This window comes from Seriola lalandi, unplaced genomic scaffold, assembly GCF_002814215.2.
Source record: "Seriola lalandi dorsalis isolate HSWRI2012SDOR001 ecotype SW California unplaced genomic scaffold, Sedor1 jcf7180002054502, whole genome shotgun sequence".
Lineage (NCBI taxonomy): Eukaryota > Metazoa > Chordata > Actinopteri > Carangiformes > Carangidae > Seriola > Seriola lalandi.
The window spans coordinates 446,547-471,719 of NW_019525055.1; the positions used below are offsets into that span (position 1 = coordinate 446,547).

Genomic DNA, 25,173 nt, shown 5'->3' on the forward strand with positions numbered 1-25,173 from the left:
CACCAGCTGGTTGCTAGCTGTGTCTGTTTGCTGCTTTTTTTTTTTTTTTTGCTGAAAACAGCTGATGTTGCGGCTGAAAACGACGTCATGAGGGCGGAGAGAGAGAGAACCAAAACAATGAAGTTGTGGGCCGGGCGGCAGAACAATGAGCTGAAACCCTCTATAAAGCTTTGTAAAGAGAGAAGCTGTATATTCAGGTGATAATTGTCTGTAGTTTCATCACTGTCAGCAACCACTTTCACATTGTCACATATTTTTCACATTATCATTCAACATATTGTCATGCCTGATGACTGATTAGATTTTGGTGGTCAAAAGTCAAGGTCATGGTGATATTACAAAATACGCTTTGGGCCATAACACAATAATTCATACGCTAATTGCGACACAAATAATTTGTGCAAATGATCTGCGCAGATTTACTTTGCCCACATGAGCAAATCCACTAATCACAATTCGACTGAAATTGATTGATTTTCAATTTTAAACCATTTGAACCATTTTGAACCACTCCTTTTGTTTTTGGTACGGTTTGTTTTTTATGAACAGTTGTACTTAATTTGGATAAAGAAAATCTGGCATATGTATCCACCAACATTAAAAGGACAAATTTAAAGGATTGGGCAGGTCATGACTTCTCTTATTGCTTCCTCGTGTAGCTTGAAATTAAATTAAATTATGGCGAGATCCCTGTGTGGAAGCTGTAATGCTACATTTATAGTCTGTCAGTAAAACAAAACTTCTTTGGGACTGTATGCATCAACTGAACCCTGATGACCTGCGTCACAGTCAATGAATTTATATTCACTTCAACAAGTTTTAGGAGTGAATGAAAATGTGTCCTACAAACTCCCTGGTCATGCTCGAGTCTTACTGCTCGTACAAACCTAGAAAGACATTTATGCTGGAGACTTGATGCACCATCAGAAAATCTAACTTTGAATAGGATCCTGATTCTGTGTTTATCGAAAACGTCTTGAATTTTGGTGGAAACTGCAGCTTTGGTTCAAGGAATCGTCTTGTTCCCATCCGTCATTGACGATTTTTGGATGAATGGCAGGTTCATGGGCCATGATTAGGGTTAGCAGCAGCAGACTGTTAAAGCAACATTATGTCTGAGTGTGAGATGTTGAATTAACCACTGGAAACAGCACCAGGTTTTAAGAAGCTTTTATTTCACAGTAAAATGTGGGCAGGTCAAGAGCTTAAACTACCAGCTTCACAAAGCAAACATTTCACTGTTGGATTAGTTCACATGGGCTTTTTATAAAAAATACCGGATTGAACCAAAAAGAGCTGCTTCTTTACAAGATGTGCAAAACTGCTGGAGTTGGCTTAAAGGCAAAATCAAAATTCAATTTAATGTAATTTTATTGACGCTAATGATTTTATAAACTGTTAACATGAAAATTGACCTGAACTTCTGATCTTTGACCAGAGAGATACTCCTTTTCATTTAAAGTAAGTGGAAGGCAGATTGTCACTGGGGAAAAGCCACAAATAACTTGTCGTTAATAAAGAAGTATGCGCTTACTAAAAGGAATGATGATTTACAAATATTTAACTGCTACTTTCAGTCTCTGAGCGTTAGCCGCTTTGTTTTTCACAGAATTGTCTCAGTTCCTTTCTCATATTCAGACACTGTCATATTGTACTGTGCTGATAATGACAAGGACGCCTCACCCTCAAGCTATTGTGGGCTCAGGTGGCATGTTTGTTAGATTTTTTTTTTTCTTCCTCTCTTTAATTCTTCCTGACACGTTTTACTGTGCGCCCTTTAACAGAAAAGAAACTTGATAGAAATCAAGTTTTGGAAAAATCTTCCTGCTGACAAAAGACATGATTGTGACACAGTTTAGTGAAATTAAATGAGGCAAAGGTCAGAAGTGTAGTGTCAGGAAGTTTGAACTCAACATCACTATTTCTCAAACTCGTCACTAGGAAGTGAGCAAATAATTAAAGTCGTAAAGTTCAGAAAAGGTGATGTCAGTAAACAAGCACATCCATTTACACCAAAGAACACAGGCCCAGGTTTCAGTCTCCAATGTAGGGTTTCTACATTTTGTAATTTTGCTCCTAGATTCCTGTTCCTGTTGTTGGGTACATATCTCTGTGTTGCTGCTCAGGAGACATTTTTATGTCTTGATGAGTTTTGATTTGATTGCCTGCATGGGGAACACCTCCAGCATCCAGTGGTCACACCTGCTTCCTCTAGAGCTTTATTTGCTGCACTACTTCTGTAAAATACTTCTCATGCATCACTGAGTCCTCATGTGGCTGCACAGTCATGCTCTCTGCAAACATGACCTCCAGTTGGTCACTGTTTCTCAACAGCGTTAAAAAAGAAATGGCTGTGATTTTCAGGCCATAAAAAGTTCAAGATTGACACAATCACACTGGCACACAGGCATAATGTGGCTATTAAAGCCTGCATTTCCCACAACTCAGACATAACATCCTACGTTTTAGTGGAGGATATTTCCTTTCCTGTTTTTACTCCCTTCTGATGTTTGTTTTGATCGTTTGACCAATTAAAGGTTCAGGACTCCTGAGCTAGGCTTCAGTCTGACTGGTTTGCTAAAGATTTTTTTCATTATCAATTCATTTATGAGTTGTTTGTTTTGATTATTCGTTTAGTCCATAAAATTTACAAGATTGTGATGTACCTGGATGTTTTGTCTGACCAACACTCAACAACCCAAAGATATTCAATTTACACTCATTAGATGGAGAAAAGCAGCAAATCTTCACTTCTGAGAAGCAGCAAATGTTTTGAGTTAATTTATTATCAAAGTTGTTGCAGGTAGTTAATAGGTGATTTCAAATTAATCAGCAAAAATCAGATAATTGTTCATCTTTTTTTTCTTTTTTTTTTCCCCAAGCAAAACTGTCGGACATAACCTCGTTGCAGCTTCTCTATTTGATGCTTTTTCTCTCTCACCTGACGGTAAACTGAATATTCGTCGGACAAACTGAAAACACTCTAGACTGTTGGATATTATAACACGCATATTACATTTTATAGACAAAACGATTAATAAGTCTGTTAAGAAAATAATAGAACAATAGAAGTACAAAATTCACTTATGAATACATACATACACCCATGTCTGTAAAGAAACCCTTGTATGCTGCTGCTCTTGGTGTTGTTAGATGTAGTCTGGCAAGGATTTTATTCCCCCTCTCTTTCTCTTTCTGGCGCTGTCCCTCGACACGATTGTCCTTAAGGAGCTTACTGAGATTTGCTCTTTGGTGTAAACGGCTCGGCAAAGTCGCTGTGAGCCGCTTTCTCTCCTCCATATCACTGCGTGTGGTGACAGTGCAGCCAAAGACAGCAGAAAGTAAGATCTATGACTGTAGGACACCAGCCAGGTCAGAACGATGACGTGAGCCTCGCCGTTCTGCTGGTATGGTTTATGAATATTCATGAGTGGGTATGACTAGGGGTGGTTGTTGCTTGTTTTCATGAGGAAAGTTGTATTTTCAGATATACTTGACTGTCAGTTCTGTCTGCACTGCTATGTTTCTGTGATCCCTGGACATTTTTGTCATGAGTTTCCCAGTTTTCTGTCTGTGATGCTGCTGGTTGTCCTGCCCATTGACCTGGTTTTAACTGTCCTTTCAGGCCACGTTTCTCCACGTTGAATTAATGTGCTCCGGGTCTGATCATGTATTCTAGTGGGGGTGTTATGTTTTGTTTTGGTCTGTTGAAACGAGTTGTTATTGTTGCTGTATCTGTTTACAACAATGACAAGGCAGAAAAAGGATGGTAATGTTTCTTTTAGTTTATCTGAAAATAATGTCACATCTGAGACCTGCTGAAAAAGCCAAATAAAATCAGATGATTTATTGACAGCCTACCTGCCACAGGTAGATAAGACAAGTAATGGAAAAGTTAATTAAAACAAAGAACACAGACAAATAAACTGAGACAAGCAAATCAGCGAATGTGGGAAAAACTGAGACAGAAAAACAAACTATTATATGTTTGATCTCATGCGTTTTTTTTGGTTGATGTCTGTTCAGCTGTTTTTTTTTTGTTTGTTTGTTTTTTTTTTTAGCAGAACTTTTTTTCTATGAAAAAAAAATCTGTTCATTTCACATGCTTTCTTCTCCACACATCGCTTTTGCAATGGCTTTAGACTCTCTGTGTTCATGTATGCAGAGCCAGTTGTAATGCCGACCATCTTGATGTGTTTCCACAGAATCGACCGGCCCCGCCAAGGTAGTGCGAGCAGGGAACCCACCCAAAGCCAGACGTGGAGGAAAGGTAATGATCTGTGCTAGCGTGTGCGTCACATTGTAGTCATTAATGCTCTATTCAAGGTTAAAGAAGTATTCGTAAGATCTAAGAGTACCAGCATGGCATCTTTTGGTAGTCAACAAACACGGGCAAATCAAAGTGAAGTAAGTAAGTGCTGCAGTGTGACTTGTGTCAAATTTACAGCTTCCACCGCCTCATAGATTTGTTTTGGATAAATCCTGAGAGCTGAATAAACTAGAAAAGGAAAAATAATAAACTAAAGGGAAAACGGTTCTTGTAATTTGCCCTGTTTCCAGCCCAATTGAAAAAGAAATGAACCATATGCAGCTTACAGTATCTTCTGAGTAAAATTTTAAAACGATAACCGAGAGGCAGAAAAAGGCTTTTGTCCACAGTGGAAGTTGTGCTGTCATTCAGGATATTTGTATCATCAGTAGGTTAATATAGTACTTAAAGTACTTATTTTTGGCTCAGTCACACGTCAGTGTTCTCATCTCTAATGTGTTTACTTTCAGTTGAGTAGATAAGCATAGTTACTGAATTAAAACCAAAGCAGTTTATTGTTTTTACTTCACTTCACTTTTTGTGTCCTACAAACAAATGAACTATAATGTGTTAGATAGTAATGTCTAGGCTGCTGGTACGCAGACACTTCCCTCTGTTTCCAGTCTTTATGCTAAGCTATCTGTTTTCTGGCTGTAGCTTTATACTTGATGCTCAGATACAAGAGTAGTTTTGAAGTAATCGTTTTGAAGTAATCGTTTAAACTAATTTAAATGTTCAGCTTCATTGTAACTGTATTGGATTTGCTGTTCATCACCATCTGGACGCTTTAATTTCTGTAGACGTCCAGTACGGAGAATGTTGTCTTGCTGTTAATACACCAAAATACTATGATTTATAATTTGGGAAAACAACCTTTTAAATACTCTGGTCCAATTCAAAAAGGACACAGTCATTAGACAGCTCAGTGAAGGTATGTGCGGTCAGAGTGCCGGTGTTTATCTGTCATGCCTCAAGCTGTGTGTAGTATCCTCCCCTCACACTTTGTGGAATGCAAATGTGAGCTCCTGGTGAGCCAATGGCCCGGCAGATAAAGCAAACACGCTCTCCTCAAAGCATTTCATTCACAACTTCATACCTTTGATGGCAGTCTCTGCTGTAGTACTCAAGGGCTGTTAACCACACCTTGACCGCAAACCTGTATTACGCTCTGAGGTAACTGCGGTGTTGCACGGACAAAAGACAGAGATTGACAAACTACAGGCAACATATGGCTGAATAAGGGTTAAAATTGACAATAGGGAAGTTAGAATAACAGTGATGATGAAAAAGTGTCTTTTTAAGATATCTGTTCAGGATTTTAAAGCTTGTACACCAAAATGTCATGAAAATATTTAAATGGGATGTCTATTTGTTTTTTTGGTTTTCAGCACTTGGCATGAAAAGAGAAGAATCTTCTTTTGTTTACACTCTTTTCACCTTTTGTTTCCTGAAAATGCTCCTACTATATACTGCATATATTTTTACACATATTATATTGATAAAAAATCTTCAGGTTTGACCCTGTTACATCCATACTGAATGTGTGATCTTGGATAAAGTCGCCTCACTGCTACCTGTGGCAATCCTGCTCATTTTGCTTTTTAACTTGTCGCTCAGGTTGGAGATTTTGGCGACGCAAACAGCTGGCCAACTCCGGGGGAGATTGCAACTAAAGACATGCAGGTAGGTGGTGGTGTTTGTTTTGAGAAGTGTTGATTTACAGGTTGGTATAGATGTATAGAAGACACACTGATGAGGTGAGGGTGGTGTCTGTTAGGGACTCGGATCCCTGCAATATTTCATAGTTGCTGCAGCGGAATCAACCTAATTTCCATACATTTATAATAGGCTGTAGTGAAACTGAGGAAATACGTCTCAGGGTCAATGTGCTCCAGTGTCAGACTTGTATTTTTATCTTTCTTTCAGCTTGTCAGGCCTGGGAATGTTTGCAGTGGCTTATAACAACCGTTTTAGTTCACAACAACTTAATATACCACAGACATGCTGCAGAAAGATGTAAAAATTAAGGCTTTCAACCATAATACTTGCATAGCTGGACTCTTCTAGCAGTTCTAGTAATTAAGTTTCTTTTAAATTTCTATCCGTAAGAGAGATCTGAATCCTATGGGCAACTCTGGACCTTGTACAGTAGGGATTTATTGTGTTGCCTGCTGTGAAGGTGGTCATGGTCAATGAGTGTGATTATAAATCAAGACCTTGTGACTAAAAATCCTTTGGAATGGATATGTGGGCGAGGCAAAGTTACAAGAGCGATTTAAATGAGATCCTTCAGATTTGGTTGGATCGCTCAAAGTGGGCGTAGCTCAGCAAGTACAGCGGCGCAGCACAGAGCTGTAGAGGACTGCTTGTCTCTGGCCACACCTCCCTCACACACGCTGCTAGATCAGGAAGAGGAGAACAAGGGAGGATTATAGACCTCAACCGCACTCTTTTGGAAATGTTGCCAGCTAACACACCCACCATCTCACACACACACACACACACACACATCTGACACATGATATTGCCCAGCTAACTACTACGTCCCTTGAGCAGAGAGTCGAGAGCAGTTTTGTATATTGGGCGGGGTTGATCTCCCCAAATCACATTTGAATGGATAAAGTTATGTCGTCGTTGCCCCCCCCCCCCCCCCCCCCTTTTTTTTTTTTCAGGATTGTGATGGCTCATCAAAAATGTTTAAATGCTTAAGGGAAGGGAGGGATTTTGATACAAACATAATAAGTTCACACATTTTTTTTTTATTTCACTGTGTCTTTAAGTGATGAGAAAACAGGAATTACACCCACGTGTCTGCAGCCGATCGCCGTTTGGGAACAGCAGAGCTTTTGAGTTGTTACCTCAGTGATTATGTGACTTGTGATTGGAAGTATGACTAGGTGTTTTCATGCAGCGCTAAGTTCACATAAGAGCTGTGGCCGTATAATTTCAGGAAAAAATACTAACAACTTGATACCAACAATGACGAGCAGGTAGAGGCAGACAGGCGTTAGTGTCGGTGTCTGTTGCTCAGGTGTGACTCCTTTTTAAAAAGTTCAAAAGGTTTAACAGACATAGGTGACAACAGAGTCAATAAGGGGGATGGTGTTGATTAAAAGAGCATCTTAGTAGCTTCAAGCCCCAACTTATTATACTCACCAACCAATCAGCTCGTTCTGCTACACTTCGCTGTAGTGGATGTGTGTAGTTTTCTACAATAGGTATTTTAATGGTTGTGGCTGTAATTACACAGCAGCTAAACAGCACGTCCAGACAGAGCAGAGCAGTCTGCGTCTGCTGGCCCGACTCTGTGTCCTCAGGACTGCATGTTTCTTTTTTTAAAGTGCTAGGGTTAGTCCAGGCTCACCACCAATGCCAGGACCTCTTGGACTCTGTGGAGACAAAACAAAGATGGCTGACCTCAGAGCTGCATCAGGCAAAATGTTTCAACTCTGAAATCAGTCCTCTTTTTCAGTAGCCATGGAAATAGTAAAAAATCAATGATTTGGAAGAAGAAATCTTATCTCAGACCTGAGGCATTCTAACATGTAAATCCTTTCAGTTAAATGGAGAGCTCGAATTAAAACACTCTAAGTTGTCCAATCAGAGGACAACCAAAATTGTATTCATTTTCAAATGATTATAAACACATTGTTAACTAGTCTTAGGCCTAAACATCTACACCTGTCCCAGCCCAGCTCTAGTTTAGACCCACTTGGCTCATTTGTCCACAGATTGCTGAAATAGCTGATTGATGGATTAACAGAAAAGCTGTCAACAACTAATATCAATAATCAAATCATTGTTGAAGACATTTATGAAGCGAAACCACAGAATATGTGCTGGTTGCAACTTCAAATTTGAGCTTCTCCTGCTCTTCTAAACCGAATATCTTCTAAGTTTTAGACTGTTGGTCAGCACCTTTTGAAAGTCACTGTCATTTTGTAGCTTGTTTGTTTAATACATACAAAAACAAATGTGTAAAAATATCACTTTATCACTGATTATGACGATTTCTTGGTCTTCTCATCAAATTTTACTATTTCTTTTAACAGCAAAAAACGGAGAAATCAGAGGTGTTCCCAACATTAACCTGATGCATATGAACTGTACTCTAGTCTAGACTGGCTCAGCTCAGGTGTCCATAGCTCCCTCAACCATATATCCAACATATAGAACCCCTCCCCTCTATACTTAACCTCTCTTTCCTTCCAGCTGTTGGTCCGACAGGGGATGCATCTAATTTGTTCCCTCTTACAGTAACCAGTCACCCCCGAGAGCCCTTTTCTATTTCTGATCTCTGGATGATAGTGTGTCACCAGGAGAGCGACCCTGGTAACCTGCCCTATTTTAGGCAGCCAGGTCTTTAGAACATGAGGGAGAGTGCGTGTCCCCGAGCATGAAAATGTGGGTCACATCACCAGAGCCAGGAATAACCGGCGGGTCCGGTGGCAGAAATCAAGGGTGGGAGGGGCGGAGTTGGGAGACGATGGCCAAGCCCTGGGAAGGGATGTCCTTTTAGGGATCCCCCCCTCAGTAAAGCACCCCTGGATCTGTGCTGCTGCTATTCTTAGGGGGACGGAGTTCACTGTCCATCACGTAACATTTGAAGCTGTAAATCACTCACTGAACTCCACAGATCAGGCATGCTGGGAAATTGATACACCGACACTGAAATTTGATAAAGGCAGAGTTTTGATTGCAGGTTTGTGCTGTAGAGTCTGATGCTGTAGTTAAAGTTGAACTTCAATATTTCATACAATAATCCATCTTGTTATCTACCTTTCATAGCTGTAAAATAAAAATTCCTACATTTATGGATTTGTATGGGCTTGTATGGATTTCCTTTTGTGGCTTTTCTCCAGATAAATTTTTTTATTATTGTTTTGATAGTTAATGATTAATGATGCTAGTTCCAATGTCTGAATCTTCAGGATGTGTTGGATTACTTCTGTTTTCATATTAGGGCTGAAACAATTCCAGTCTGAGTCCAATGACAGAAAACTAATTGGCAACTATTTTGATAATCAATAATTGTTTAGTTCATATTTTTACACTAAGAACATGTTTCCATTTTCTGGCTCCAGTTTCTCCAAAGTGACGATTTTCTGCTTTTCTATTTTGCACTGTTGGTGGGACATCACAAGCAATAAGAGGATTAAGGCTGCAACTAACAATTAATTTCTTGATTTTTTTAAATTCATCAGTTGTTTGGTCTATAAAGCACAAAAAACAGAGAAATGTTCCCCATCAATTTCCTCAAGACAGAGATGCTTTGTTTAGTCCAGTGAACGGTCCAAACCCCACAGATACTCAGTTTACTCTACCATCAGGACCAGACACAGCAACAGATTGTCACATTTGAGAAGCTGACAGCAGTGATTGTTTTGTCTAACGATGACTGAAACAATTATTTGTTCATCAGAATAGCTGCTGATTGATTTTCTGTCAATCGAATAGTTGTTGCATCTCTAAATAAGATGTTTAATTCTATTTTTCTATATTTTCTGTTTCTATTTTCTCTCTTTAACAAAATTAGTTTGAAGTCCATCTTAATATAACACATAGATACCTATTTATAAGTTGAAGTTCCAGTTCCCTAGTGGAAGAAGTTGGAGGGAAAGCCCACAGTAAAAAATACATTATAAGCAAAGTCTGAGTCAAACCAATCAAATAGGTAAAATCCAACATTACAGTGTTTTTAATATAAAATTCCCTCTCGCTGCAGCCTCACATTAGTTTCATCTGCACTTAAGGATGCAGTTAGAGAGGGATTGTGTCACGGCCAGCATGGACAGAAGGAATGACCCACACTCTTGTCAGTTCACATACTTGCACTAAGACAGACTTGGAATCCGATTGTTATTTAACCCTTTAGTTATGTCATCCTGTTTTCTGTCTTTACAATCAAATCAACGCCGTCTCTGGTAGCTGGTATGATCAAAATGGTATTAAGTGGCAACAGCTTTAAGTATCAGGACTGCACACAGGCATAAATAGTTCTCCTCTTCCTCTACGGTCTCTGGGAAAAACAACACTTAACAGCACACGTCTGTGTTCAGGCCACAGTGTGTTGCGTAGAGTGGACTCTTGTGTGTTGCGGTAGTAAACAAAACCAGAACTAACATATGTAACCAGTTGGCTTCTTATGTTTCAGCCCATTGTGTTGTCTGCTTTGCGCCCAGAGTGATCAGTGTGTCAGGGGTTGGAGCCATGTTCAGGAGTATTAATTTTTCTTAGTGAAAGTGGCTGTCTGAGCAGCTTCATCAGTACCTTCCTGTGGTGGAAGAGGAATGAATCAGCATCCCTGTGATCTCAGCATTACTGTCTCCATTTTCACAGCCGTTACACCACATGTCTTTACTGATTCAGAAAACACACTCCTCCACTCACACCTGAGCTTTGAACAGTCGACTACTCTAACGTTTGATTTCCATCATGTCACACTGTCCTTGCTAAAAATAATTGCCTCTTATTCCCATCTGTGCAAAATCCAAAGCAATAAACATAAAAAAAAATTGTAATCCTGCCCTGATGTAATGACATCATCGTTAGCCATTTAGCCACTGAAATGATATTGGATGTACTTTATAAAACCCAGAGGGAGCTCAGTAGAGTGTAGCTGCAGCAGATGCTTCTTATTATCCACAGCTTGTGCAGCATTCTCTTGGCATTTTCATTGTTTGATAGCAACAGGAAGACGTGTAATGCCCTCATGATGTTTGAGCAGAGCAACACAACACAGAGGAGCTTTTAAAGGGGCAATAATTAAGTTTTTTTTTTTTCTCACTCCTCAACTGCCTAAAATGACCAGATTGTCGGGACTCACTGACTTGGCCCAGTACTATTTCACATTTCACATTCAAGAAATGAAAAGCAAACAAACATGAGGTCATGGGATGATCATTAAAAATTTAGAGTGAATTATCACTCATGGTACATACAATAATTATGAAAGATCAAGACGGAGGGATGTGAATGTTGCACTGATAATAAAAGCCAGGGTTTTTTGAGATGACTGTTGCGACTTTCTTCCAGAAAGACTGAACAGTGGGTCAAGATCAGAAAACATGAGCATGATCAACCATGATTTCTCCACGTTCCCTCCAGCAGTGTAACCGAGAGCCAGTTTGTTTATACTTCTGTTTGGGAGTGATAAAGAAGTGAATAAAGTTTTTCCAACAGTAGTCTCTCCATGTCCGGGAGTTCGTGGAGGACGACTGCATTTCCCAGGCATGCAGCTACATGTCTTCAGTCATTTCAATGTCCAGCTCTGTTTCCCATCCTCGTTTCACATAGTCTATAGGTTTCTTATTCAGTGATGTCATGCCATGGTAGAACTTGCCTATAAGACTTTAATTGTTTCCTGAGCATCAGTAAATATATAAATAACAGTTGGTGGCTCTCTGATATTAGAACCTTTTTACAAAAACAGTCACAAAGCTCTAAATACCTGTAAAATCCATCCCACCCAACCTGTATGTCTGACATAGGTTATCAAAACAATTAAGCTTCCATTTTTTAACAATCCGATTAGAAAAGTTACAAACATTGACATTAAAACTCACATCTCATGTTCATTTTCTGTTTAGCTTTAGAGCTTGTTGTATGTTTTTTTTTTTTTTTTTTTTTTTTTTTTTTTTTTTTTTTTTTGATATAGTGTGTGTGTCACATCATCATCCACCTCATTGTCTTCTCTAAACTGCTCTTCCCTCCCTCTGTTCAGATTGAGGCAGTGACACGGACCGTGTCCTGCCCGCCGACTGTCAGGCAGGTCAGAGACTCATGGAGATTCACTGTAAGTTCACCCTGCAGCCCAAGAAACCTGCAGCCTGCCCACCTGATGATATTCAGTCACTGTATCTGATTTGTGATACCAGTAAACACTTAAACATTCCTACACCACACAAAAAGAAAAACATCATAGTGTCACAGAGTCTAAGCTTGCTGTGAGTCCTCGCTGCAAACAGGAAGCTGGGACTAGGCTACGCACTGTAAACCGGAAAAGTTTCTAAATTGACTCTCAGCAATGAAAAACATCAGCCAGTGAGATGCTGCTGTTTATAGATCTAGCACTTTGCTCTGTCTAATGCTGCAAGTTATCAGTCATTTGGATAAACATAGTGTAAACACATTTTAGTTAATCAGCATCTGTTTATTGAGGGTACATAAACTGATAAGCTGGCAGACTTTCTGATGTTGCTCCAGCAGCTCAGACAAGCCATGATTTCTTGCTGTGGCTAAACAGTTGGTTGTTTGTTGTCAAACTATGAGAATTATACATAGAAACACAGTGAAAAAACTGGAAGTCATACTTGCCTTCACAATAAAGGGCAGGATTACTGTCTATTTGACATAGTTTCTAAGCTTTAAGCTTAGAGGGCTTGAGATTTATGAGCTGATGCAAATTTGGTTGTGCACCTGATACAAGGCCTTTCTCTAAAGTTATCTATCAGCCATTGGTGATCTAAACTGCCTGTCCCTTTACAACAGTCAACATCTAGAAGGAAGTCCAAGACTTGTTTCTTTGTCGTCTGTGATGTAAAGACTGCATATGATGGGGTCCAGGTGCCTAGATGACATTATACTTCAGTCAAATCCATACAATAAATGCCACATGTATCATCAACAATAAAATCACTCCAAATCAAAACAGTGAGAAAAACAAGCCACTGTTTAGTTTAATAAAACTCAGATGGCTACTATAGCCTTGTTGGTACTGACCTCAGTAAACACAAGTCAGCAACACTAGCGAAAGTAAAAGTAGGTTTAAGTTTCAGTTTGACTTAAAGTTACTGGGCAGGTTTTTGATATTTTGGTTTGGTCTCTCTCAGCATTTCCATATTCCCCTCTAGTTAAGTTAGACTCAGGCTCAGTTCACGACCTACTGCACTTTTTAAAGCTCCAAACATAGTTATAGCAGCTTAGCTTGGTTTGCTCATTAGATGTTTTTTTTGTTTGTTTTTTTTTGGTCAAATAATGAAGACTGTTATCAAAAGCCAGACTGTAGATCTGTCTGTTTAATCCTCATCCTTCACCTCGTTTTGAAAACGTAAGGTTTCAGAATACATCAAAAGGAGGTTTGGAACATTTAGAAAATTCAAAGTAAAGTGAAAAATTCTGTCTTTTGCAACAAGATTAAAGCAAAAACGAAGAAAAGTTTTCTTTGACAACCCTGAATTGCAAAGCATTCTCTAGCTGATGACTTTAGATTAAAGCTGCTGATTCGTGCATAATTACTTGGTGGTAATTATGAATACTTTGTGACTTGGACCACTTGGCTACTGATAAAGTTACTGAACCAGTATTTGGACCACAGTATACTAAACTTCAATGTCTAATTTTATTCTTGTTGGCTTTGCGCAGTTTAAAGAAGAGCAGTAACAAACATTTTGGCTCTTTCCATAATGGTCCCATCATACCTGAATAAAGCCATAATGAACATTTACATAACTGACATCTGTGGCTGAATGCCAAAAAGCCATTTCTTTAACAGATAGATGAACGAGTAATGAAGGGGTTAAAAGAACAGCTACACATTTGGCAGAAATAGTATGGGAATAATAGAAGTGTATAAATAAAGTCTAATAAAATAAAATGTGATTATAGGTTGTGCAGACAATTTTGTATGTAGCCTAGGTGGAGCCTCTTGCACATCTTATGTCAAGTATTACAGAGCATTAAATTAAAAGCCCTAACCTGTAATTACACACTGATTCATCTTAAACCTGCAAGCAACCGAATGAGAAGAAGGATGAGAACCACTGCAGCCTGTGATAAATACAAATGCCTAATTTAGTTAAATCTGAAATGTGTTCCTTTGGCTTTCTGAAATAATTTCTGTGACAGTCTGATCACAGTCATTTCATAATGGGTATATTTCATGAAAGTTGTTTGCACATTTGCAAGTTTATTCCAAGACCGTGCTCATTACAGAATTGCTTGTGCCTCTTTTGTTGTTTGATGTTTGGTGAGACTCACTGTTAACGATGTTATTCAGACCTACCGTGCACGTTTGAAGTGGGTCTTTGAGTTCAGTGCGATTAGATAAGTCAGCAATATGACACCTTGAAGACTGAGTATGTCAAGGTGTATGAGTGTGTGTACATGGACAGAATGGTTTGGGTTATGAATCGTCTTGTACCTCTAGTTACTCACCCGACTTAACACAAATGTTTTGCATGACTTCTATGCAAACCCTTCAGGAGTGTCAAACTTTGCAGATATGTGTGTAGCTGATAGCTGAGCCGCTGTAGCACAGAGCAGCAGCTGGGCTCTGTTTGATTTGAATAAACTCAGATACCGGCTCTGTGCGCAAAGATAACCACCAGAAGCAATCCATGTTCGGTGAGCCATCCTGTGTCTGTAACTGCTTGTTAGCCCAGGCTTGGCTGGAGGACAGTGGTAGTAGGTAGTGTTGTTCTGCTGCAGTTACACATTATAATGAGACTGAATAAAAGACAGGATAATGACAACTGTAAACCACATGCAAAGTCTGCTTTGTCCCATTCATTTTTATTGTGGCCCCGCGGAGGTAATATTTGCAATGTCAACCTGAGGGTATAAAATCCCTAAAACCTCCCTTGCTGAATGCAAAACCTATTATTTATTATCTGTTTATATACTGATCCCACTTTGTTCTACAAACTAGATTGTTGGGTATTGTACACTAAAACCTTCTTTGATTCACAATTATCTGCTCTTGATTCATTTAGTTTACACTTTTCATTACAGATTTGAAATATTGCCCTTGGTGTAATGAGTGCTGGTTGTATACTTGAATTAGTGTGATAACTGCTATACAAGGTAGTTATATATGCTGTGATTCTGATGTTGGCCTAGAAACATCTAGTTATTTCCTGCAATTGACTTGTTTGCAAATCCCCCCTTAGTTACGATGCCTGTCAGGCAATATGCAGGTTACAATAATAACAGTGGCCCACCATATACCACTCAAATTATGGTGATTTTAGACAACAAGGCCCTCGAGTTCACAGAGGTAAACTAAAGAAACTTCTTATTTCTAGCAAGCATGCAGCGATTTAGCTAGCTGAAATGATTACTGTCACTGGCAGCTTTTACAAACTGCAGCTAGCTTGTTCCCCAAACTGATGTTGGCTGAAAACGTAGTCTCCAGCTAACTAGCTTAAAAACCAGAAGCCTGTAAAGGGTTTTAACAATGCATTTGCTGGCTACATGCGTGATATCATACTTAACGACTGAAGCTAAAGCTACATGTCACGTGTGAAAGGTCAGCACAGTCTCAGGTTTTGTAAAGACTAAAAGTAAAGACCACCTGTCATACTCTTTGGATACTGAGTATCTCTCGTACCAGAGCCTCATGCCCACCATGTTGGCATGCTGAGGAATCCAAAGCTTGACATAATTATCTTAGCATACATGCTTGCTAGTTACAGTTGTTAAGCTATGATTGGTCAGTCACTGTTCAGGGGGAAGGTTTATGACAATCAATTGCCTGACTGTAATCCTGTGCATTTTTAACCAAAAACAAAATGTAATGAAACTTGTTTTGACGTCAGATTCCAGATTACACTTTGCTAAATCAGGAAAGACCAATGTGTAAACTTGTATCTGTGCCTTTAATTTCAGTCAGTTTCATTTCCTGTAAAAATGTGTTCTGCAAAATAGTTTTGTCAGACAACATGAAGTGCAAGTGTAATTCTGCTGTTGTTGCCTCCTGTGATGGGCTTAAATGTGTCTCTAGATATTTTCTAAATCTGTATCTGTTTGAACCTGTTTTGTCTCCAGGCCCCCAAGAGGACAACAGCCAAGAAGGACTCTAAGGAGAAGAGAGAGAGCAACGAGGAGAGCAAGGAGAACCTGAAGGCCAAGTCGGACGACTCCGGAGAGGAGAAGAATGGTGACGACGATTCCCAGAAGAACGGGCCGAAGAAAAAAGGTGAATTTGATCGGAGATTGTGCAAATTAACATGCTGAAAAGCAAAATGATAATACACACAACATAAGTACAAGTTAATGTCGGCACCCAAACAGGGTTGTGTGTTTGATTTTAAACTTCAGCCTGTTAACACCAATCTGTAGCTAACATACAAGTGTAGGCATTCAGCACAAAACTAAGTGCACCTGAGTACGGTTTTGATTTGAGATGACAAAAAATTATAATAAGATTTTTTTATTGATGTAACAAACATGGACTTTCCACTGGCATCATCCTCAGGCCAGTGTTTTCCCCACAAGTGGTAAAGATCTTTGTCTAGCAAAGCTCTGTACATTTCATCAATGAATTAAGTTTATCTGGTGAGAAGTACAGCCTAAACCACAAAGTATATACTCAGACTTGTTCAGCCTGCCTGGACCACATTGTATTTGGTCCTTTTTTAGGTATTTTCGAGTACTTATTCCACCTGCTAACTTAACCAGCCCCTCAAACACTTTCACTTTCCAGCTGAGACTGGGGGTTTTGAGGACAGGGTTTTTTTTTTTTATCTAGTATTGTTTCCCTTATCTCTCTGTGGGTTTTTCATAATTAGTTGTTAGTCAAAAAAAGATTTTCTTGAAAAATAATTTTCTTTGTTGACTGACTATAAGTACTAAAGCTAATAATCTTTGGTTGACAGTTAGAAATTGTAGATGTTGTCATGGTGTCTGTTAAACGAAGCTGGAAGAAATAATTAACATCTCCTGAAAAGTGTGAAGTAAGGTAATATTAGGCAGGAGAAAGAAGATATTTTACACCATTACTCTCACATACTCTCCCCCAGGGTTTCTCAGCTCGTTGTTGATGTCGTCAAAATCAGCAGTGAACTTTGCTGCACTTTGCACAAGGTGTTCACACTTGAAGTTGAATTCAGCTTCTTCTTTTTTTTTTTTTTATAATTTGAGCCTATAGCAGATGACTGAGTAGACGTTTGTCATCGCCAGTTGCAGTTTTGGCAGCAATAAAAAGTTTAAACTCCACCAGCCAGGCCAGACAGCGAGTGTTTTCTGACCTTCACAATATTGTTACCCTCAGTGACGAATGTTAGGTTTGTTGTGGGAGTACATCTTTGTGACACTTCATGCGCAGACAATCCACAGTGACGTCGACACTGAAACACCTTATAAAAGGGCAGCAAAGTCATTTTCATAAACGTTGAACTGATGACCATAAACATATACTGTACTTTTTATATATTTTAAAATGTCAAGTTTTAGGCAAAAATCAAACCAAAACTTTGTGTGTCGACTGGAGGTGTTGCCCTGTGGACGTGCTGTAGAAGTGATGAGCACTTCATGTCTCTTCTCTGACTAAACATCAATGAAGAGAGCTTTCACAACTCTGATCTCAGCACTGAAGCAAAAAGAAAAATCAAACAGAGCCAACACAAACCCTAAATTAGTCACCTCCAACCAATGTTACTATTTAGATGTCTCGCTCATGGACTGGTGGGCTGATGTTGCTTGCAGGATTTGTCACTCTGTAAACTGTAGTGAACTGTTATAATATTAGACCAGTATTTACATGCTGTCTTGAGTCAGTATCCTCTGTCATCTGCAGGTCCATATTCTTCTTTTTCTCTTTTATTCTCTCCCTCCCTCCCTCCCTCCTTCTCTCTCTCTTACCTACTCAGTCAGCCGATAGACGCAGGGCCACGTCACTTAAAAGTGGCTGTCATTTTCTCTCTCCCACTGCATGTGGGATCTGTCACACACTGACCCAAACATCGAAAGAGCACCCATGAACCACATGTTATTCAAGACAGCAGATCACTCATGCAGCCTGCTGGTCAGCAGAGGTACTGCAGCTGAGTCAGTGCTGTTTCACCATAACAGACTCGGCACAGTAATGATAAAAATCTTTTCTTAATGTATAGTTATACACATAAATATACTTGCAGTATTTTCAGGGCAGTAAGAAGCTTATAAAAGTTAATAAATTTACACATTTGGCAATAAAAGCTTTTATGGCATCTTTTTTCAGGTTTTTTAATATATTTTTACATTTATCATAGACACTGCAGAATATATGCAGAACAAACGCATTATGACTGAAATGTGATCATCAGTTAGCGTTAGGATGGTGAAGATGTTGCAATTGATTACACAGGGATTTAGGTGCCATTGCCCTTTAGTACGAAAAAAAAAGGGTTTAAATCAGTGTCTGTTTCTTGACAGTAATAGTCCAATTTTATCCAGTATTTCTTTTCTTTCTGTAGTAAAAGGGTATTAAAAGATAGTTAAGAGTGTCATTCACATAGTCGACAGTAGGGGGATGCTCTGAAGCAAGTATTTGGCAGCAGTTTGTGGCCTGAGAGATTTTATGTGGCAGCTTTTGATAAATCAGGTATTTTCCTTTAAAAAGCGTGAAAATATAGAAAATTTCAATGCATTTTACACAGAAAATGAACTGATTTTGCTGAAAGGTCACCTCTCTCAATATATTTCCAATAAAAACTTTGCTTTTGAAAGAGGATTCAAAAGTCTGTTCATGAAATATTAATTTTATGAAAAGACTTCAAAAATTTTCAAATTAAATTAGGAACTAAATGAATGAATTCATGCTTTTCCTTTCTAACCGTTACAAACAGGAAACAAGCAGAAGTGGGTTCCCCTGATGATCGAGGTGAAGTCGGAGGGTCCTAGGGAGCGCTCGGCCTCAAGGAACAACAGCAGACAGAATGAAAACCCCCGCCTCCCTCCCAACGCCAGGAACGACCTCAGAGGTGAGTCTGCGATGCCATCACGCAGCGCTGATATCACCGTGACAGCAAGTGAGGCAGCGTGTTTTCAGGTCGTACCAGGTAGTAAATGTCAGCAGAGTTTGGAGAAAAGCATCTGAAAATGAGCTTGAATTGACGTGAAGAAATCCCAGACATCTGGTTTTACATGAAGCCTTCAATGCCCGGAGTTATTATTAGCTAGTGCTGCTTGACGTGTGAAAGCATGGGACAACAGAATTTTATTCCACGGAAAGTGTCTGCATGACTGCATCTGTAGCTGTTGATCTATTGATGCACATTACTGCATTTGGCTGATTGAGGCAGTGACTCAGCAGCAGGATGTAGCGAGATCTGTGTCTGCTCCTAATCTGCAGCTTCTGCTTTTGACAGCTTAACCATTCAAATAAACGTGTAAATAACTTACATTCACAGAGGAAACAAAGTGTGTTATAAGACATCTGATCTGCTCTTCTGCATAATGTTGCAAGTTGCAAAGAACTTTCTTCTGACAGAAAACTGGCTTTCATTTGATGTTAGTTTTGATCTGCTAGACCGGTGCGATGATGTGTTTGTGCGGATATCAAGGATGTGGCTGGTTTCCCTGCAGACTGGCACAGTCAAAAGTACGAGCGGGAGTGGCGCGACGATCATGACGAGGTGTCCAGTGTGAAGAGCGAAGGGGCGCCGTTCCGCGGAGGGTTCAGAGGTCGCGGACGTGGGAGAGGAAGAGGCCGGGGACGAGGCAGAGGTGGCGGGAGAGGTATGATTGTTTATTTTTTTTCACTCGCAGAAGCAGATGTTAAACACTAAAAATACAACTTTACCACCAGTTTTCTGTCCTCACAAAATGTGTATAAATAGAGCTTTCTTTTCCTGGCCTTTCTTATGTGGTTGTCAGCCTCTGTTTTTTTATTTATTTTTTTTTATTTCCTGAAACAGTGCTGGCACTGACGGGCGCTGGTGAAGATTTCACCACTGTGCTGCTGGTGTGTCTGTAACCACTGGAGATGTCTTTAGTTAGAAGCAAGAATGTGTCTCTGTGATGCTTAAACTCCAACATTAACAACTCTGTGACATTCGTAAATCACATACGTACAGTGTATTATGGACCTGTGATCATAAGCTCATAGCTTCTACCCTGTATCTTAATAGGAAGATTAAAGCTGTTTTGTTAGGCAGAAAACTCTTCTTACTTCAGCTGGAGATATTGTGTCAGTCAGATCTGACCTGCAGTCATGCTGTAGAAGTGATGAGCTCCTCATGTCTCTTCTCTGACTAAACATCACTGGAGAGAACTTCCACACCTCTGATCTCAGCATTGAAGTGCAAAAACAAAACAGAAATCACTTTAACCTTTGTGCTGGGTTAAGTTATGTAAATGATATAAACACTGATAATGATTAGAAACCTCAACACACTGTCAGTGACTTGTCACTTTGCAGTCCTTTAGAAATACAAACACTCCTCCCAAAATAGGCAGGTCAGGGTTGGTTGAGTAGCTGAACACGCTCTGTTATTGTTTTTGCTGTTGAAAGTCAGTTAGCTGGAGAAGAGAGATGAGCGCTCTCTCTCTCTCTCTCTCTCTCTCTCTCTCTCTGAAGAACCTTTAAGTGTCCTCACAGAAAGCGACAGCTCAACATTTACAGTCTGAAATGTAAAAGAGGTAAGATGGCGTCAGGGGTGGGGCTGATGCTTAAAGCCCCATTTGAACACACAGTGGATGAGAGGAGGCTTCGATACCGCTGATTACCTGAGATGAGAGTGGTATCGATCTTCTGGTGTAACTCTCAAGAAAAAGAAAATTAGCTTATTTCCCAAAATGTCAAACTACTAATTCAATAATCTCTATCCTCGTATTGCTACAAGGTAGAAAGGTTTGACTTTGCCAAACAAAATCAAGCAGGGTTAAACAAAACGGTGTCCAGCCAGTCCGACAGAACTGTAGCTTTGTGTGTCCTGTCTAGTTCTGGTTGTTTTGGGGCTGATTCTGCTCTCAAACTGGGTGTTTGGTGACCCTGATCAGGCCTCACCAAAGTTAGAGCAAAAACACAAATGTGCAATAACAACCAGAGAGTGTTGGAATGAGGAAAGGCCTTGGATCCAGCTAGAGAAGCAGGTTTCCCCGAAGTCCTGTTGGTTTTGGCAGGATTCTCCCTCTCTCTCTCGTCCCTGTTGTTCACTCTTTTCGTACACATCTCCTTCGCCTCGCTCTCTCGCCCTCTCGCGCTCGTCTTCCACTCACTCTCTTTGTTTTCTGTCTTCCTCCGTCCTCGCTCCCCTCCCCAGACTGAGGTAGAGAAAACACTGGTACCTTTCAAATTGTATAAGAGGGAAGAAAAGTGTGAGAGAAAACAAAGATTACAAACAACCCGGAGGAAGAAATGAGAGGGGATTGTCTTGAGGACACGTTGACTTTCTGCAGCATTGAAGAGACGGTCAGAGTTAATGCTGAGCAGATGAACTTTGTGTCTTTGTGTATTAACTCGGCTCTTATGTGGGCGTACTCCTACATACTCGGTACACTCCCACTAACACACACTCATTTTTAGGCTGACTACGTTCACTCTCTTAATTTTATTGAGTTTTATTTCCTTCATCTTTATTTCTTTCTCTTGCTCCTGCAGCCTGTCTCTCCCACATATCCCACTGCCTTTCTTCAAATTTTGAAAAATGAAATTATGGCTGACAGGATGATTTTTCAATAAAGGAATGTGCAGACTCAGAGCTTAATAAATCTGGGTAATTTATCTACTTGTAACTTGATCCAAAATGGAAATGCCCCGGGCCATATTAAACCAAATGTGGAATGATTTAGTAATACAATGTTAACTCATGGAATACCAAATACTACATTTGTGATTAGGTGCAAAACAAAACACTTGTCGCTTCCACTTGGCTCAGTAGCAAAAGATTCATCAATGAAAAAGGACGTTATGAGAAGACTGGCGGAGCAGAAGACAGAAAACAGCTGTCAGAATAAATGGTTTAAACAGCATTAATAGCACTCAGCTTTTCTCATATGTTGTCTGAAATGTACTTTTAGTTCACAGCAAAGTCACTTGAATAGACAACTCAAACTGTGCAGTGTGAGAATGATCTAAATCTCCGCCTGTCCATCTAACCGACTGTGTCTGTCCTGTCCAGGTCACTATGACTACCACTATGGCTACAAGTCGTACGATATGAAAGACGGACCCTACGGCCAGAAGTTCAGCAACTCGGTGACCTACTACTACGACAACATGAGCAGCAACGACCTTTACTCCGTCGACCAGGACCTGCTGAAGGACTACATCAAGAGGCAGATGTAAGTTGAGCTTCTTTCTTATAGCAGCGAGACCAAGGCGGCACTAAAACATGGAACGTTTTAACAGATTCGATTGAGTTTTAGGTGCAATGAAGGTTTGAAATCTGTCATGCTGTAGAAGTGATGAGCTCCTCATGTCTCTTCTCTGACTAAATATCAATGGAGAGAACTTTTCACAACTCTGATCTCAGCATTTAAACAAAAAACAACAAATTTAATTGACACAAAAAAAATTTGTGACATATGTGCTTTGATCCGGACCATGCACGGAGATGGTAGATCTTAAACTTGTATAAAGTCTTTTGTGGCTCCAGAGAGAGCTACATGAAATCTTAAATATGCCTCAGATGATGTCACGTGAGTCAGTGGTTGGGTTCAAACACTAAAAGTTTGAAAATAAAAATAAAAATCAGCAAGTGCGGAGAAGTGAGTTTACCACGCCTCTGTTGCCCTCTCCTTAACTGTGCTTGAAGGGCCACATTAATCACTATTACCACAATACCTGAATCTCTTACTGAACTTTCGATGTCCGAGTTGCATTGTGGGTAATGTAGTCGCCAGGTTCTGACAAGGAGGAAGAATGTGTGGAATAAAACAGACGTTATTTCTGGTTCTGCTGCGTCCAGCTTGAGTTGGCCAATGTTGTGGGAGTGCAAAATTAAATCAATGAGTATTCTTTTATACATACTCTTCATTCACATATTTCTTTTACCTACAGTATGAGTTGTAAACTGATTAAATAATCTGATCCTTATTTGTTCATCTTCAGATTTGATCAAATTGGGCTCTGTGTATTAATTTTGGTTCTTATCGCTTCCTGGATTCGATTTTTGTCACATTATCAGAGCAAGAAAAGAAAAAACAAAATGTGATGAAAGCAAAAACCAACTTTCTATTCAGTAGATCTAAAAGGTAAAACAAATTCAAATATTTGCTATTTTTTGCTGCATGGTTGAGAAGCCACAGTTTGCTTGACCTCCCATAAATCAAATGTGTGTTGAACAAAATGTGTCAGGCCGGGGCGACACGGTTCATCTCCCGACCACGTCATACCCCTGTTTCTGTTCCCACATTTCCAGTCTGTGTCTCTGCTGCTGCTATCAAACAAAAGCAAAAATGCCCAAAACCTTAGGCCGGTCCGACAGAGTTGGAGATGTCTGGGTTATCAGTTTTTTTAAATCATAATTGTTTTTATGGTTTATCTTGCATACATTTATGGGAAGTTTTACAACAAAAATACACATCTCCCCTAAACTCGGCCACTTACCCACCACACATTTGCATTCAATCTTTGCCAGATGACAGCACTGTGCGAGTGTTGAGACAGTAGTTTTTAGATTTTTGGCGCTTAACTGAAGGAGTGTAACTGTTTCCTTGTGTGCACTCGGTGCTCCCTTCAGTTTAAATCTGTAGTAAAGGACTCGGAGTCTTTGAAATTTTGTCCAATCTTCTGTTTTTGCTTAGTGGTTCTTTGGAAGGTTTGGGTTTCACATCACACTGTTGAAAACCAGTCTCTGCTTCCAGTGTTTTCAGAAGATGTTTTTATTCTCTCAATATTGCGGTTGTGTGAGGCTTTCTGTTTTAATTGAGTTATTTAAATGAGGCCCACTCATTTGTCTCTGTGTCTCTCTCATCTGACTCCTTTCCTCACGTCTTAGTCCCTCCCACAAGGGAAAGACGTGAGGGAACAACAAACAGCGGACTCGTCAGTATATACTGGATAATGTTGACCATGTGTTTCCTCACTTCTCCAACCCCTGTAGTGAGTACTATTTCAGCCTGGACAACCTGGAGCGGGACTTCTTCCTGCGGCGGAAGATGGATCAGGAGGGCTTCCTGCCCATCGGACTCATCGCCAGTTTCCACAGAGTGCAGGCCCTCACCACCGACGTCAACATCATTCTGGAGGTGAACACATTTTTTTGACTCAGAGATTTTCCTGATAAAAGTGGCCAGTGAAGATGCAGATGGAGAATCTGAGATGATGATGATGATGTGGTTTAAACAGTGTCAGAACAGAATAAATCTTGAATTCAAGATTTTGGAAACTTGTTGCCTGGTTCCACTGAAGCGTTGAGACACAAATCATGGGAACATGGTATGCAATCACAAAAAAAATGTAATGAACAATATGAGCTACAAAAGTTACATTTCCAGTTTAAACAAAATCACAGAAACTGCAAAAAAAATAACTTTTAAGGTTTTGCTGACACTGTCAAAAGGTAAAAAGCTAAGCTGCTTTAAACATCTGACAGTTGAAAATGTAGTCGTCTGAATCCTGACAAAAAAATCACAACCCCCTCTTCACACTTCATAGTTTATCTCAAAGCAAATCTCTCTCCTTTCAGCTCTTCATAAAAAAAAAAAAAAATTGTGATCTTCTCAAGTAAAAGACGCCTGAAGCATATATACTTTGAACACAGTGTGAACACTGTAATCGCAGAGAGTAACTGACACACCATCTCTCCTGTCAGGCTTTGAAGGACAGTAAGGAAGTGGAGGTGATCGACATGAAAATCCGTCGGAAGGTGGACCCTGAGAAGTGGCCTCTGCCGGGCCTGAGCATGCCTAACCAAACCCACACCGACTTCTCCCAGCTCATCAACTGCCCCGAGTTTGTCCCAAGACAGATGGTCGAGGAGCCCAGAGGTGAGCTGCTAAGCTCCTGTAGATGGAACTGAACTGTGGGTCAAACTGTGCCAAGGAATCACATGTAATTTCTCTGGATTTCTGCTGTGATGATTTGCCCTTTTTTGTCTTTTTTCAAGGTAACTAAAAATGAAACAAGGTGATTTATGTTCAATGGGGTCAAAATAATTTAACTAATTGGCAGTTTTAGACTTTTAGGGCTCAGTAAGAGAGAAATATGACCTTTTGTT

The 25,173-nt window shown here is 39.9% G+C and overlaps 1 protein-coding gene across 3 annotated transcripts in view; it reads left to right on the forward strand.

Moving 5' to 3' along the window:
• Positions 1-25,173, forward strand: part of larp1 (La ribonucleoprotein 1, translational regulator) — a 54,032-nt gene that overhangs the window by 16,527 nt on the left and 12,332 nt on the right. For 2 of the 3 annotated variants that reach the window (XM_087175805.1, XM_023413055.2), the window contains exons 2-10: positions 4,206-4,270; positions 5,927-5,992; positions 12,033-12,104; positions 16,076-16,226; positions 18,856-18,990; positions 19,595-19,747; positions 22,132-22,294; positions 24,058-24,202; positions 24,769-24,943. In XM_087175805.1, coding sequence (XP_087031931.1) covers positions 4,206-4,270; positions 5,927-5,992; positions 12,033-12,104; positions 16,076-16,226; positions 18,856-18,990; positions 19,595-19,747; positions 22,132-22,294; positions 24,058-24,202; positions 24,769-24,943 — 1,125 coding nt within the window. The remainder of the gene's footprint in view (positions 1-4,205; positions 4,271-5,926; positions 5,993-12,032; positions 12,105-16,075; positions 16,227-18,855; positions 18,991-19,594; positions 19,748-22,131; positions 22,295-24,057; positions 24,203-24,768; positions 24,944-25,173) is intronic. The other variant, XM_087175806.1, reaches the window with a different exon arrangement.